Below are 17,711 nucleotides of genomic sequence, written 5' to 3' on the forward strand. Positions count from 1 at the left end.
TAACTTGGCTTGTCAGAATTATGATGTGATACAATGTATGTCACAATATACTTGCAATTTTTTGTGGAAAATAGAAATTGTAGGATCTTGTGTAGTCTTTCGAAATAACTATTTTTCAGGTTGAATTATCCTAAGGTTATTCGTTTGTATTTCCATGTAGACAGATTTTAACATGGCAATCATATTTCAACCTGGTATGTTCTCTTTCATGGCGCTTCCTTGTTGTAGTATTACCACATACAGTATACTCTGACACGAAAGCTAGCAGGCATGACATGTTCTGACCTACGGTATTATCTTGTTTTGAATTGTTGTTGTTTATCATCAACATCATCCAGGGTTTTTCCACTTCCTTGTCGGCCAGGCATGGATACAATATCAGGTAGTATGGACCAAACAAAAAGTCCCTGGAAGTTAAGGTGCCACTATCAAAAAAACTGAAATGCAAATACTGTATTCTGATATACAATGATCATAGGGTAATTTGATTGAGGTAAAAAATCTTGTAGCCTGTAATAGACTAGAGAGAAAAATGCTGCTCCCTCTAAAACACATGTACAGTAATCTGGATAGGTGTGTTATGGTACAGTACTTCATATTTTTGTGGGCCTTGCCTGAACAAAATGTCAGAAAAAATGTATCAAAAGTGCTTCACTTAGAGTCAATTGGATTTGTAAACCTTAACGTTTTCTTTCCTTTTTACTGACACCCATCATCTGTTGTGCTGTTAATGTGTTATGAAATATACCTTCTAGTCCGCCCCATGAGTTTTAAAACAGTTCACAGAATTGTTTTCTATTTATTTGTTAACTGTGTGTCTAGCTATTCAAAACCAATTTGAAGTAGAGTATTTAGCATACAGATATGCAGCAATCATAACATGTACAGTTGACAGATACATATTTGTTAGCATATCATGTTTGCCTGTGCTTTGCAGTAGTTCCACCTTGTAGTTATGATAGTGAAAAAGCGTCATGTTTCGTCCTGAGTCTGAGGTCACCTGCTTTTGTAATTGCAGTGAACCAGCTGTGTGGATGGGCAACACCTGTTTACTTAAAACACTGGTACTTTAACAGGTGTGTTACCTATGACAGGTGAGAAAATATGTGGTTCTGCAGGATTTTTGTAGAAATCTCAGGCTGTACTGCAGGGAACATACAGATGATTATTTGATTTTTATAGTTCTCCAAGTGCTAGCGCTATCAGGAGTTCCTCCTCTTTAGATCACCATTGCAAGCATAATTTCTAGAAGGGCATCCAGAAAACTAAATGATAGTCATGTCAAGAAAACTGTAGTACTCTCTGCTTCCTATATCTCAGGGTTCATCATGCTGTACTTTTCTAGATTTTGTCCCAGAAACAGGTAGCATGCAAATTTGGAAATAAGACAGATCTTAATGTAGCAGTTGATGTTCACTTCTCTATAAGCATCCCCAGTAGAATTGGCACAGGATATGCCAATTAGCAAATGACACTTGACCTACTAACTGTCAGCTTGTGACCTGGTCTCTTTACACACATTATGGATGGTTGGGGACCCCTCTCCCTACATGGGCTCATAGTGACTTCTGCAAGTTCTTGAGGTGGTATTTGTGAAGGATACATAAGAAGGACAAAGGAAGAGACCTTCAATATTTTATTTCCAAGTGTCTAAAGTGTGCCATGCAGGAACTGAATCTACAGGTTGGCATGGCGACTGAGCCAAGGTGATCCTTTCTTGGCACCATTAAAAGATCATCTTGTCTTAATCTCCATGGTTACCTTGTATGTAGAGATCACACCATTCCATGCAAGGTTGGAAGACTCATGGGGAGCTTGCTGGGGATTGCATTCTGGAAGTTTGGCTTATTCACAAATTGATGAGTTTTGAATTTTACAATGGATTTTGATATTCTAGCTGAGTTTACATGATGATTGCTGAAGTAAGCAGCGAAGGACTGAATTGAAATATATGTAGAATGGCAACAAAGTAATGTGATACATTGTATATGAAAATTAGAATGGATTTGTACTTTCTGGGTTATTTCCATATCAGGTCTTTGGCAAAACCAATTTCATACTAGGTATCAGGGAAGTTGGAGTCCTGAAGTCTTATATACACTGTTCATGTACATTTCCAGGAGGATGGTCATGAAAAGCAAAATAACAGTGGTATTCACCATCAAAAGTCAAACCCTTGTTTGAATCCCTCACAAGATACAGTTTTGTATTTCATAGGATGTTATTTTCATCACCCCAGTTTATCTGGAGAAACCAAAGGAAACAGTTTGTAGCTGTTTCCTGCCATTATGACCTTTCATGGTCAGATCCTATGGTAGAAAAATTTGATACTGAAATGACTGTTACTGGTGGGAGCCAGGGTTGTGTGGCTGAAATACAAAAGGTAGGATTTATGTCTGACTCAATGGAGTAGGTTCTTACGTGTTTATGATATTGCTAGTTGCAGAAGCAATTGATACTTTCAAGTTTTAACCTTTGTGGCACAGAGAATGTTGAACAGTTTCCCCAGACGTCTTTCGTATTTAAGTTGTTTCCAAGCTGCAAAAAATAAGTTTAAGTTCAATTCATCCTCAGTGAGGTGACACCAGTCTGCACAAGTTGTTATCCGTCAATATCTACAGACAGATGATTTATTTGGATTAAAAGTAGTATCACACAGAATTGCAAACTTTATGACAGTAATTTGTTTAAGTACACAGTTTTGCTACTTGATAAAGAAAATTGGCCAATGTCTTGTTGCTCTCGCTGTAGACAGAGCATCTTATTGTGCCCCCAGCATCCAGTATTGATTTTTATCAATGGACTGTTGAGTGCTTTTCTGGAGTGCATTAATAATTAAGAATCCTGTCCTGAATTATTGTGACATGGACACTGCGGTGCCGTTCTTTGCTGACAGTGCAAATCTGGCCTAGCGTCTGTGTTGTAAATGCACACGCACTTGTTGATGGTGAAGAACCAGTGCAGCGCTGTCAAGACTATTGATGGCAAAAAATTCCTTTAATACACTTATACAGGCTCCTTCAAGCTTTTCATACCTATATCATAATCATATTATGTATTTCTTGATATTATTGTCAGGTTTTGTTCCCATATCATATTGTGAAAATTTGTCTTAATAATCACAATTATAAGTTGGTAATAACTTGGTCATTATAGGATTTGTTCCATCTAGAAATTGCTTTTAGAAGATAATTTTGGCTAATGTATTAAATTATGGAAGAGCGGTATAAGCATTTCTGCACTAGTAGGCAAATTCAAATCATTGTGCATGGTGCACTATTACTTCCAGCAGCCTAGTTATAAATTTCCAACCTCTTTACAGTAATTGATAAATTGAGTTGGAAGAGTCCACTGTGCATAGAGGGACATAGTCAGCATTGTCAATTCTACATTGTGATGTAGAATTAAAAAGACATCTATAGGATGCTTAAAAATTCCAGCAATGAATAGTGTCCTTAAACTCAGAACATGGTAATTAGAACTAGTAATAGGTAGCATTTTCCTGTTCAACGTTCCTTTGACTGGTGGAAGCCTACAAGAGTGCCCTTGAATACGTGGAGATCAATCAATCTGACCTCATGTTTTAGTCTGGCTGGGGCTGTGCAGTATTAGCAGGATTGTGTTAGGTTTGCTAACATGGCTGCCAGGAGGATGGAGAGAGATGGGGAGGTGTAGCATGTAGGTAAGAGCACCCTGTGGACAGTATTTACTTTCACACGATCATGTGGACAAATGTTGGTTTTATCCACCTGGAATGTTAAGATGGAGAAATGTGTGGGTGTAGCACCCCGATAGGGACACTGGGATGTGTGCAAATGTACAGGTCATTTAGTAGGACTAGACAGATCCCATCAGTTGTGCAGGTGGAGATGTGAATGTGTTGAATGTGTTAGTCATGTAATTTGGGAGAGGGGGTAGCTAGACATATCTCGCTCATATATAAGCTTGTGTGGGGATTATTCATGACAATGTTTTGTAAACTGCCATTGTAGCATTGCACTTAAGATATAGTTCTGAATCTCATTTCCTTTGTATGAAAGGTATACATGTAAATTGTAATGAATGTGTGCCATGCCTGGCCAGTATTTCTAATGACAAGGCGTTGTTTCATATTGACTAGTTTACCCTGTGATTTTACTCCTTCATTTACCTAAACTGAACAGCTGGGCAGTAGATTGGGAACAAGTTTCCATCACTCAGTATTCAATAATAAGATGGAAAGTCAGAATGCTGGTTGGAAACAATACCTTTGACAAGCAGGCTGCTGCTGAATAAAAGGCCTGCAAATTAAGCATTTCACTGAAGTTTTGCCATAACTGATTTTGTTTCGGGATATTTATGCACAGATTAGATGTTTGTTTAATATCTTGAAAGTGCACAATACAATGTACGTTAGATTTATGTGCGCAAGTATCATTATATGCATCAAATGCATTTTTTTGGACAATAATTCCATATGTTTTAACTTCAAGATTGTATGACATGACATATTTTTTCAAAATGTCCTACAATTGCCACTTTCTGGTTTAATGGAATGACATTACAAGTTAGGGTAAGGTTGTAAAATTGCCAAAAGTAACACTTCCAAATGTCAAACCCTAAAAATATTTGATAATCCTTGGAGACACCCTTAAATCTAACCAATTTCATAACTCAAACTTAAACATAATTTTTAAAATATGGTGAAATCAAAGATACATGTATTTCAGGGCTGATGCTCTAAAAAGTTTTCAGTATGGTAGTTCACTATTATGTTTTCACAGAAAGGTGACATCATTTCATAACACAAACAATGTATTGACATTCTACTTAAAAATGACGTAATATATTTTGTTGTTGTGACACATGGCATTGAAAAGATGATGTGAAAGTCCCCCCCCCCCTCTCCATGTACCTAAGTTGTTGACAGTCATTCCTAGCTGTTGATAAATCATCTTAGCCCTAAACCACCGCCTCTACTGCAGTGTGAATTATTAATAAGGTGGCTTTGGTGCAAACCATAAATTTTCGAGGCAAGACCTACTTTTAAAACTGCGTCTAATATCACTGCATGCACTTTTGATAAGCGCCTTTGATACCATGTTATGAATGACAGCCTGTCGCCACAGCTTGAAGAGTGCCATGTATGATATAACTACCCTGGTATCATCATGGCTTTCTGTTGCGCCCTAAGTGGGAAATCTATGGGTGTCATCAGTGGTGGCCGCTGGAGGCGTGTCACCATTACTCTTGGGTATCATTCATCTCCCAGTAGACCCATCTCGCCAGCAAGTTTCTGCTGTAATAACATAGGGGTGCTGCAAGGTATATTTTCTTCCAAGTATTAGTAGTTAAGAAAATACATATATCATGTTCTACTCTTATTATCTCCATGAAAAATGGAGATATAGTTTTGGGTGTGTCTGTGTGTCTGTTTGTTTGTCTGTTTGTGTTTCCGCACTACTGTAGTCAGCATAACTCAAGAACCGCTTTATGGATTACGATGATATTTGGTATGTGGGCAGGTGTTGTGGAGCCAAAGTTCAAGGTCGATTTTGGGCCCCCTGGTATGTGACCTTGGTACTGCAGCAGAACTTCAATTTTTGTATCTTTTGACCTGGACGTGCTGTGGTCTTGATTTTTGGGTGGCAGATAGCTTGTTTTATGTTAGATTGTTCTCAAATTGATATTCATATATTTGTATCATGTTGCAGTTATTTTGTTGGATTGAACTGATGTTATGAAGTAAGTAATTTTGTATAAAGTATCTTTTGTTAAAAATTATCTTTTTAAGGGAAGATGCGGCTGTTCTATTCTGTGGTCAATTTTTCAGATTCAGAGTTTTTGCTTACTAGAAGGCTTTTGTAGTCTGCGTGAGTACATATATTGACTGTTGCCCTTTGCCAAAGCATGTCTAATTACTTTGATGGTGGCAGTAAGAAGAAAAGTATTCCCTTGTTGATATGTCTAAATTGTTCCCCAATTATTCCTTTTGTTTCCAATGTCCAAGCTATTTCCTTCAGCTATTTGAGCTATTTATTGGATGATTCTCTGTGAAAGTAATTATTTGCCTGCCAATAGAATGCAGGGCTCGAAATTCATTTTTGCAGAATAGGTGCACCAGAAAATTTAGGGGTACAGAAAGAAGTTTGGGTGCACAGCTTAAAATGAAGTAGAATATCAGCAAAACTAAATTACGTTTAGCCCCACTGCCCTCTCTTAAGAACAAAATTTGGCTAACTTCAAAATTTTGATACATCAAATAAAGGACAACAGAGGTTGTATCAATTTTTCGGATACTTAGACTTCAAGATTATTTTGTATGCTAGTGTACAATAGTAACCTTGACCCTATAGTCTTCAAAAATATCTAGGTGTACCAGTGCACCCACAGTTGAAAATATAAAGGTGCACAGCTCCAATTTTGGGTACTCAAAGGTGCACATGCACCCGGTATTTCAAGCCCTGAAATGTTAAAAAGACTTTATCTTTGAGATTCTTTCAAGATAAGCTTGTTTAGTATTGCAGTTTGTATGGTAACCACTGCAGGATATCAGTATGGATGGTAAAGCCCATTACACATAGCTGACCATGGCCTCCTGACAAATTGCTGCAAAGTCAGCTGTTGTTAACAGTTGGTCAGCACGGTTGCTACTTGTCAGCTGCGCCAGCCGAATGTTTCAAAACGTTTGAAATATTTGCAAGTGGTCGGAGGTCTGGAATGGGTTGGGAAAGGGTTGAGGACTGGGTGGCTGTTGGTTGGGAGGAAGTCAGTAGTGGTCAGGGCGTGTCACATAACCACTCCATAACCACTGCTGACCAACCAGTTCCCAACCTACACATGCCACACACAGGATCTTCAGGTGAATCTCTCTTAACTCCTTACCAGCTGAGGTGACTACTACCAGAACATGTGCCAACACTAGGCAACCACCTGCAAGCTTAGTTGGCTTTTGTTTGGGGGCAAGGTTGGGGGATGGTCCTGAATGTGTATTTGGGGCTTAAGAGTCATCTCAGGAATATATTTGCTGAAGTCTGGGGTATGCCTATGCTCTTTTTAGGTCTGATTATTTAAATGCTGATAGTTCACAGCTGTTAACAATATAGCAGCTTATTCTGTGTCTGTTGATATTGTTATTGTCGTCAATAGATTGTGGCTGAAAGGGAAATGATGGAGAGTACTGACCATTTGTCCAATAAAAATGAGATACTGGTAGCATACATTTTCTACAGATATATCTCTTTGTTTTTCTATAGATATAGCTATTTTTGCTTTTTACAAGCAGTAAATGATAAATTCAAAACATGCAGCTTTTGATATTTTTTTTCTTTGTCATTTATCCTCAAGAGCTTTTTCAAGCATTTTCAGGGCATTGTAGGCTGCCACCAACCCAAACTTGTGTTTTGGCCATATTTGCTATCATGTTAAAAACGTCAGAAAATGTATTTTGACAAGTCCCCCTTCATTAATAAATCATTTGGAGTTATATTCTATTTTTGTATATTCGAAAGGATCATAATGGCAGTACTGTTAAAAGGAATTGTTAATACTATGTCAATATTTGATTAGACAGTAAGGTACCAGATCTCAGGTCAAAAAGCACTGTTAGATATTTTTGGGCCAGTTTTAATTGATAGCTTGACTGCGTTTTGGAATACAAATATTGATACAGATGGTACTCTCCATGGTGCTAGAATATGCGCTGCTCTGAGAATAAGCCTTCAGTTCAAAATAGACCTGTTCTTTTAGAATATCATTGCTTCTTTAGAATAATACTTGATTTTATCCTGTTTTCTTGTGTATGACAGAAGTATGTGGTTGCTCAAAGGAAAAAAATACAGTGGATTTGTGTCCTGTATCAACATGAGCTTAAGAGATGGAGCCAAACTCATTTTCCACAAATCTGATTATAAATGATACTGGACGGTTCATATGTCTTCTCCTTTCTGATGACTAATCGTACTTGAGAGTTCATATGTCTTTTTCCTACCCTTTAACTATTGCATTATTAATGCCTATGTATGGTTAAGTCATCAGTCCTATTGGATGGAAATCCAAACTGGCACATAAGCAGGGGATGTTCTGTCTTCAACTTATGTAACATGGTAGTTTCGTATTTGAGACACTCCCTTACATAAGGTGGAAAAAACTCTGTCTGGGTACCTGTGGTAAGGGCATGCAGTGAATATAAATGTGAATTGTAAGACAATTCAAAAAGACAAGTACTTTTTGTTAAATACATCTTTCATACTCTCTGTGTTGTGATTGCTGTGAGTGTGAAGGAAACACTCTGATCATGTTCTTTTGTTACAATACTCTCATTCCCCGTAAATTTCATCAAAAGTTTTGGGAAGACTAAAACACTTTCCTCTACTATGAACATGAAGTTGTTCATCTCATGAGATGGACATACAATTAAGCATTACCATATACTGTACCTTGTGAAACTACCTACTTGCTGAAGTTGTCCTGGTGTTGATTTGTGGGAATGGTTGTAACTTCTATTCAGCTGTCTTTTGTCTCCAGCTAATCCTTAGTGATAAGGCAGACAGCCTTTGACGTTCCTGGAATTTCCAGAGAAAGGAGCATCAGCTTTTGTTCGGTATCTGATCACTTTATCTTAATGTTTCTCCCCACACTTGCCAAAGTCATGATTGTTACATGCCCAAGATGGAAAAGCAATCAGATACTCCCACTGCTGAGTGAGCAGATATTCACACAAGCTATTGCCCTCGGGAGATGAATCATACTCTGGGAGGGAGAAGACATCGAGGGGGTCTTCTTTGTCAGTCAATCAGGGTCAAGAAAAGGTTGTTAAACAAAAATATTGCTATATCATATAGTATATCATGTATATGTAATACAACATGAGCCAGAAATAGATGTGACTGTTTCTGTCCTTGCAAAATTGTTTTTAAGAGCTATGTGACATTATGTCTGTAAGATGCGGATGAACTATGCCCCAAAAAAATGTTGGCGAAAAGTTGACTATTTGCAGCTTGTGTGTTTCTTTTTGTCTGTATATAAATGTATGTAAAACATTGCCATTAATACCATCATCACTACTTTCAACTTGTGAAAATAAGCCTGCCATTGTATGAAAGACGTCATTATCCTAGTCATCACAACCACTTTCAGCTTGTTAAGGCGGGAGCTGCCATTTTCTGCCGTTGCCTCCAGCAGTCAGCAGGACTCTTCGTCTGCCTTTCCAATTGTTAAACTCTTGCTCATGTATTCGACTATTTAGTGAACTTTATTGTTCGTAGAGTCTTGTATGACAGCCAACGAAAGGGTATGTCGCCCCGTAAAAAGGGCGGTATACGTCGACTGATGATGATGAGAGCCTTGTTTCAGACAAACCCATTGAATTGCATCTAGGGATTCACATCCTTGGAGAATACAATTTCTTTGATGTTAACAGGACTGTGCTTTGCTTTTGATTTGGCACATGCACACTTCGATATAGATTCTTACTTTTTTCAAGTTCATTAAAACTTTGAGGGATGATGATTATCTATGTATCGAGAAACTAAGTTTTTGTGTGGTCTCTTCAGGAATTCATCACCGCTTGTTAGAAGCGATACACATGTAGGTCATTGAATCCACTGATCTGACACATCCCTAATGGGAAGATTTTGCTTCCTGATCTCATTGTCCTGATCTTTCTGATGTGAAATTTGTAGTGTTTTATGGCCGCCTCTCCCATTTAGCCCCTGAAGTCAGTGATGGGAATAGGCAGGATTAAATGGAGCGTGGGACATCCTGGCTGCTCCTGGATGTGAAAGATTTGTTAATGGTGAGCCTGTAGTCTGAGGAGAAGGTTACACTTTTATCAATGTGCTGCCATACTTCCAGTCAGATGTACATGTACAAGGTAGGTATGTAGAGTAAGCAGCAACAATGGACCTAAATACTCCCAGCCCCATCGTTAGAATTGATGTTGCAGACTGTATTTGGCAGATTCGTTTGCGGTACACGATTTCTGCGTTGAATCCTTTGGGGCTGCCCCTGTGCCAGCCCGTCAGCAATAATTCCTCAGGCTTCATGAAAATTTCCAATAATCGTACGCTTGAACAATTACTTATGCAGCTCGTGTGGAATTCATCTTCATCTGATACCCCCTGATTTTCTTTAGAGGAAAGAGGCTGCTGTATTTCAGTATGATCAATATGGCGACCATTTTCCTCTGAAGCTAAAGCTGTTCTGTGGTTTGCAAGCCAGTTCTCCATAAGCACACATGTGCATGTAGTCAGTTGAATGCTTGGTGTGGAAATGTGATATAGCTTGAAGCCTTTCTAGAGGCAAGTATTTCATGCTCGGACATGGCGCTATAGCAGAAATGTATTCTTACAGGTACGTACTGTGATGCCTTATATTTGAGACTTGTAACCTTGCATCTGGCCAATATATCTCCGTCTTTTACTTTGATACCAAAGTATATGTCTATACATATGTTCTGAAGCATTTCTTTTAAATGTTGATTTAATGTATTGATTGTTATTCTTTTCCTCACAATGCATAGAAACTGTACAGTAGTTATATCATTTTGCTGATGGGGCTGTGTAGACCTTCCTCCTAGTTCTGAAGGTGCTTGGTGTTGTGGGGTTATCTTTCTCACATACAGATATGGATGACTCCTTTACATTGGATAATGGAAGCCTGGAACCTTTAGAAACGCCTGAGTCTGCTATACAGTCTAAATCATTTTGTCAGATGAAGCGAGATCGCTAGATATATTGTCTCCCTATGTTTCTATCTTCTTCCATCTGTGAGCTGTGTGCTGCAGACTGCTGATTGATGAGTCAGCTGTAACGAGTATGTCCTTATGTCCTGGAGAATTCCTCCTGTTAGGAGTTGATTTCTGTGTAGCATCAACCTGGCATGTTCCAGATCTCACCAGTGAGGACCTTGTGCATGATTTTGATCATGCATGAAGGTGCACTGCCGATTGTGTGAATGTGATTCATTGATTTTAGCTGAGGTGGAAATAAATATCAACAGTTCTGGATGTTAAAAGTCTTACCAGTGGTTTAGATTTCCACTATGTATATGCATTAGTATGTATTCCTTCATGTAAAACAACTATCCATAGAGGTCCTAGTCAGGTGAAATATCACCCCTTTCCTTTAGGTTTAATTTCATCAATGGCGTCAAAGAGCTATTGGAGTACACACCAACTGTATGTATTTTTAGAAGAAAAAGTGTACAGTATGAAGGGTTTTCTAACATGGATAAAAATTCCCAAATGATTTTTGAAACTCCATGCTTTTTGCTGCAGTTTTTTCTTCAAATGCCTCTGTAAATTGATGATCAACCATTATGTCCTGGATTCCAATCAAGATCCTTACACCTTTCTGACATACTGTAGTCCCGAAACATCTTAATATAACCTTAGATGAGGGAGACATTCGAAGGTGAGGTGGTAACAATGACTGCATTGTCTTGACCTTCTAAACTCCCACGTATAGTGCAGATAGTATGGATATAGGAGAGCATCCATGGTGCAGTGATGACGTCATTACAATGTATCTCCCCATACCACAAATGTGACATTCATAAGGGTCTCAACAAAGCTCCATGATTTCTGAATATTCACCTCAGTAACAGCCCATTGAATAATCAATAGATGCTAATTTGTAGAACCCATGCACACACGGATGTACACACTGCATACGTACATTGTACATGTATCCAGGGCTTGCAATTACTCTGTATTGTGTGTGGATGTCCTGCTCATCACAAAATGTATGTACATAACCCATGACCTGAAGGGTATTGTGTTTCCCTCCCCATCTTGTCTCCATCACCACTGCATGTACCTACTGTGGCAGCGCCATCTAGCAGGGAAGGGAGTACTGTAGCCTAGCATTAAGATGCTGGTTACATCCAAACACATAGAAGAAAAGGAAAAGTCTCAATAATCAATTTCCATTGGATTTCCCAAGATAGTGTGTCTGCCTGTCTTCACAGCCATATCCCTTGCTTTTAGCAATATTGTCCAACCTGAAAACACTTAAGTTATATATCGACTAGGAAAGTGTTTCTTTCTTACAGTCCAAGTTTCAACCCAAAATTAAGAAATGCATCCTTTTTAGTCTCCTTCCCAACACCTCCATATACATGTAGTTGACTGAATCCATTCAACAGAAATGGCGTTCAGCCTGATATTTGGACATGCCTATTGGTATTCATGAGTAATGGATCACCACCTGTACAGAGGGTAATGCAGCATATCTCCGATCATCCTCCAGTTAATTTCATCATGATAGAAATATTTCACCATGTCATTCAACCCCAATCTATGGATTTCGAAATATTCATGCCAGCCTGAATTACACGTAGTCACACATTAATGAGAATATGGCATACTATATTCAATAGCATTTTGAAAATTTTCGTCAATTCATCTCCCTGGTATGGGAAGAAAAGTATTAACATTTCCTTATTTGTACATGTATATCATTGTTTTACAACTGAATGAATAAACAGTTGTGTGCTTGTTGCCTATCATATACATTTGTCCAACCTACAATGTAAAGACCTTGAATATTTATGGTTATAATTACTTTGTTAATAGAATTATAAGATGTTAGACCTGTTTTTCCTGATATCATTATCACTAATTTGTAAATGAGCATATCTGCTGTAACAGTGTTACCTTTGTGGATGTGTGAACAAGTCATTTGCTGCAGTTATGTTGTTTGGGGTGGACTTTTACTCCAATTTAAAAAAATATATATTTATGTATGATTTGTTATAATGTTTATGTGTATGTCACATGAAGCAAACAGTTATTGAAGATCCCTCACTTGTGTAGAGTACCATTAATATTTTGACATATGCCTTTTTCTCTCTTTTCCATTTCCTGCCTGCTGTGTCCTTGACTACAACAGTCGACTCGAGTCTCAGCTCACCTCCAGTGAGGAATGCATCACACCTGTGCCAGAAGACATGTGGGTCCTTTGTGTTGTTTTTGATAGAAGCCAGTGGTCATTTACATCCCATGTTGGGTGTAATGCATAAGGAAAGTACAGTGAAAAGATAAAAAGTATAGTATATTCTACCTCATCTATGTCCTTGTAATATGTTCTTACTATTTTAAACCTTTAGCACACTGAAGTAGCTGTTTGTGTATTCATGCTTTAGTTTATCTAGAGATAGCTGCTTGGTTATTTCAACAGTACGAATTGGACTGAAATGGTTGGAACAATCTTTTATGGAGGCTTTTAGAGTAGCAGTATTGGATATTTGGGTTCTACATGATAAATCAGCTCGCAAGATACCTCTCCCCAATGCCCTTTTTATGGAATGGCCCAAAGTATCTGGAGAGTTTACGACCTACATCAGTCACTTTCAGATTCTGTCAGCTTAGGATAGATATAATGAAATATGAAGGAAGTATGATTTGTGTATCTTGGATGCGTGTACTTTTGGGGTCTACTAGTAGGTTGTGACAGGTAACACCCACAAACACATTCACACACACAGAGTACAAATGAAGGCAACAGAAACCAACAGACTGGATTGCCTGCATCAAATATCTCGATCCGTAATAGGGGTATCAGGCATCTGTGTTCTAGTATATTAACTTTGAGATATCCAATGTCCAATACCTGTAAGCCGGGCTTTCCTCGCTAGCACTACTTGGAAAGGAAAGTGCCTGAGGTGAATGCAGATGAGGTGACAAGGTACTGTTGTAACATGTTGTGATCTCATTTGCTGGTAAAGAGTATTGATTTTGGGAGTGTTGCAAGCATCTGAACTGAAGGTTTTACCTGATAGGGGTTGACATTTGTATAGAGAATTTGCATGCATCGTTTGGTTTAGTATGCATATCTCATTGATGGATAAATATGGTGCACAACTGTTACAGCTGATGAGGGAGCTGGCCAACTTACATCAGTTTAAGACCTCATGATTCTTGTTGTAAGGACTGATTTCTATGATGGAGAGATAAAAAGAAAATTGACAGTATTATTGCTTTGATCAAGATGCTACACTTTCTTTCCTGAGATTAACATATTAGAACCAGATCCAGCAACTTTCATGTTGGATTGAAGAGAACATTTTTTTGCTTGGTGTTTTGTTTTCAACAATTGATAACATACAGAAAACAACAAAAATATTTATTTATCGGCAGAAAAAGTCAATAACTGTCTTTATATATAGTTGACCTTATCATTTGCCTCCCCTGAAGGTTAATAGCCATCAGGTGATGCATCAAGTGTCAGTTGTGCCATGGCTGATGATGGAGACTCTATTCGTGATGTGTCATGGAACTTTCAGGCAAGAAGAAATGTCACCATCTGCATATATTTTACAAATCAACTAGGGATTCAAAAACTTCCTGACATGGGTTGATAAGGTTTCATATTCTGTCAACTTTGCTTGGAGAAGTCAAGCACTCTGAATGTCTTTTTGTCTGTAATAACATCTTAAGCAGGTATTGACAAAACTTGATGATGTACTTGGTACATACATGATGTAAGTAATATGACACAAGTAATATCAAAGGTTTCCCAAATACATGTAGCTATTATTATATTATAATTATTATAGTACATCCGCATTTACAGACATAAACATGTTTGTTTGTACTAAATAGAACACAGCCTCTGCCAAGGCAGCATCATACTTTCTTCTTTGGCAAAATCTCAAAATGGTGACAACTGATTTTGACAAATTGTTAGATTTACATTCAGATCATTAACAAGATATTCAAAAGTCAGACCGAGGCCCGCCAAGGAAGGAAGTGTTTCGTTGACTTATTAAAGTTATTGAACCTAAACTAAGAAACTAACTATAATAACAAGATATCTATTAGATACACATGAAAACATAGATTTTGCAACTGAGATAATCATCACAGTGTTAGAGCAACTGTACAATGGTTTTGCTACATAATATGGAAAAATATAGTCTGAGTATGAAAATATGCAATTGTTAGATTTACCTGGCCCATGTCTTCATTATGTCTAGAATAGCACCTTTTAATCAATGATCCTTTGAAAGAATTTCAATGCTTGATAAAATGGAGAGGTCATGCCATAGGACTGATTTGAATGGAGCAGCTTGATAAGTATTGATTGGAAGGAAAGTCTATTATGGGTAGGAAACAGTAATGCCAGTTAACACTCTGACTTTCTATAAGGGTAGCCCCTTTGTGTGAATGCACCATATGGCATATGGAACCTACCATATGCATTCAGAAAGGATCGGTCACAAAAGTTTGGAATACGTAAGCAGCTACATGCGCAGCCAAGTACGTAGCACTGATCTAGCGATAAATTTCATCTTCAGGCCCCTTCAGCAAATTCTAGACTTAGTGCTTATTACTGTGCAAATAGCATTTGGGAAGCCACGGCACCGTGGTAATTACGAAGTACGTCAGCATTGACAGCATTGGGCCATCATGCCTCGGAGCCTGGACTGCAGCTCTAAGCCTTTGAATCGAATCTGTGAAATTGGCGTGCCTCAAGTTGCCTTCTTCGTTTATCACTGCTTCTATCACTTGGTCCATCCACTGGCTGATGCTTCCAGGCGATTGTACATGTGACCTGCCATCGCTCGGTCCATTCACAGACGTATGCTTCGAGGTGGCTGTTTGGGAACATATGCATGTTATCTAACATACATCCAGCTGTTGTCTGAATATGACTGACAGCATTTACTGTGCAAGGGGTAGGTTACCAACATTAGAGGAACCAGAACTTCATCCAGTCGAACCAGTGGTGAGAAGTTACAAAATGAACCTCGGCCGAACCAGGAGAGCTTTCAGCATCCAGGCTTCCTCCTCTAACTCCCTGTCTGTGAATCTGCTGGCTCTGCGCAGGAAGTGAGTACTGCCTTATGTTTGTTCATGGGTGTAACAAAAAAGGATTTCTGGGTGAGATTAAGTTCTGTATTATGACAATGTTTTTACAGACATTTTGGAAGAATATTACAAATCTTTATAGGTCTGTAGTATAGTGTATAGGTGCATCATTCTGGAAAAGACCATTAGTAAGAATATTGCATCTTCTCAGTACTGGACAGTTGCCATAGGCACAAAATCCGTTTTAACTGGTTGCCAGGATGTAGCAATTAGAGTCAACATTTCTTGAATAAGGGAGATTATGAAGGATGTCATCCCCTGCAGCTAAGAACACATCAAGGCTGATGGGTTAAATGTGAACAAGGCATCATACATGTACTAGTACATGTACACATGAAGTTGAAGGACTAGGTTGGCTGGTTCAGTCTGAAATTACTGAAAGGTAAAGATGAAGGTAAAGCAGGTCAAACTCGAGGCAGATAACTTGAGACTTCTTCTCAGAGATGCAAATCGAAAACAGATTGAAAACAAAGTTTTTGAAATAAGAAATACTAGTTCTTGGGCATAATACTAATGTAAATACTACAGTTTACTTCTGTAAGTCTTAGAATGATTGATGTATACATGGGCGAAATTATGAAAATGTTAGGAACAGTTTTGACTTGCAAGGGGGCCTACATGCCCTTTTTACGTCAGGCCTTTTTCTTCTTTGTAATCTGGAGTCAGCTGCCCAAAATCAACGTTATCCGTGATCAGTACATAAACTGCAACACATAATTGGTCGCTTTCATTCTACGTAAAGTATAGGCAGTTACTTTTATGCAATGTAAAACGTAATCCAGGGACACCAAAAAATCAGGGCCTGTCTGGAAGGGCATGGTACAATTGACAAAAATTGAATCTGGTGAATGGAGAGCATCACGACTATGAAGCCAGTATCTACAGCATATACATAAATGTGGCTTCCTTAGTCGCCACGGCTACTCTTAGTCATACTGTATAGTATGGTTATAAAAAGTTTTATCATCACCTCCAATCAACATAAAATCAACAATCTTGATGCAGAACTAGATACATTGTTAGTTGAATCTTGTTGAAGTTGGCTAGGAAGCCTGGCTGATGATTTAACGTAAATCCCCCCCCCCCCCTTAACCTATCATGGCACAGATCCCCTCCCCCAGTCAGGGCCAACTGACAACGGACACTAAGATTTATTCTGCCCCTCCCACTAACAAAGGAAACAGGTGAAGCAAGACCTCTCAGAAGTAACATAATTCTCTTGTCTCACTGTGGGTTAGTAGTTCTCAAGTTTCCAGGGTCAGAAGGGACTGGATGCTGGCCTTTTACATAAACATGTGGTGAGCTAAGCCGGTGAGCTACTTGTACAAAATGCCATACTACGGCAAGACCCGCCATTTAAGTGTCCCCACTCTTCACTTCCCCAACAGAATTAGACGGCGCAGAGGGTGAGTAAACATTGTCACGGCTCTCGTGTTCTGTAGACCTAGAGTCTGGCGGGTGCTTGGGCTTAGTTTCATGGCAGGTGGATTCACCTGTTTTTCAGAGCTGTCCTCCTGTGCCTGGCAACTGTTTTTATCCAACATTCAATACTCCTAATAATAGAAAATGTAGGTCACTATGAAATAATCAATTAGGAGAGGCCTCAGTGTTCATAGCAGCTGTATTAATTTCAACATCCTGTATGCTGTAGCCTCTATTGTTTATGTCTTGAGCAGCAACTTTTATGTGAAAGTAAAGCCACAGTCATATTTCCTCATCTTTGGCATAAGCAGCTTGAAGCTGTGAGTCTTGCATGTTGGGGTGTGAGTTCAGCTACATGCCACTGGTCTGAAGTAAAGATACAGAGTGTCTACCTATCAAAGAAGAAGCCGGTTTCAGCATGAATGACAAAAGGGCA

At 38.6% G+C, this 17,711-nt stretch overlaps 1 protein-coding gene across 18 annotated transcripts in view; it reads left to right on the plus strand.

Annotated features, from left to right (window-relative positions):
- LOC136433195 (protein Aster-B-like) overlaps positions 1-17,711 on the plus strand; it is a 58,132-nt gene that overhangs the window by 9,645 nt on the left and 30,776 nt on the right. For 8 of the 18 annotated variants that reach the window (XM_066425123.1, XM_066425125.1, XM_066425122.1 and 5 more), the window contains 2 exons: positions 12,873-12,932; positions 15,659-15,814. The exons of 2 other annotated variants lie outside the window; for them this stretch is intronic. In XM_066425123.1, coding sequence (XP_066281220.1) covers positions 12,873-12,932; positions 15,659-15,814 — 216 coding nt within the window. The remainder of the gene's footprint in view (positions 1-12,872; positions 12,933-15,658; positions 15,815-17,711) is intronic. 8 more of the 18 variants (XM_066425131.1, XM_066425134.1, XM_066425135.1 and 5 more) reach the window with 2 other exon arrangements.

This window comes from Branchiostoma lanceolatum, chromosome 4 (assembly GCF_035083965.1).
Source record: "Branchiostoma lanceolatum isolate klBraLanc5 chromosome 4, klBraLanc5.hap2, whole genome shotgun sequence".
Classification (NCBI taxonomy): Eukaryota; Metazoa; Chordata; class Leptocardii; order Amphioxiformes; family Branchiostomatidae; genus Branchiostoma; species Branchiostoma lanceolatum.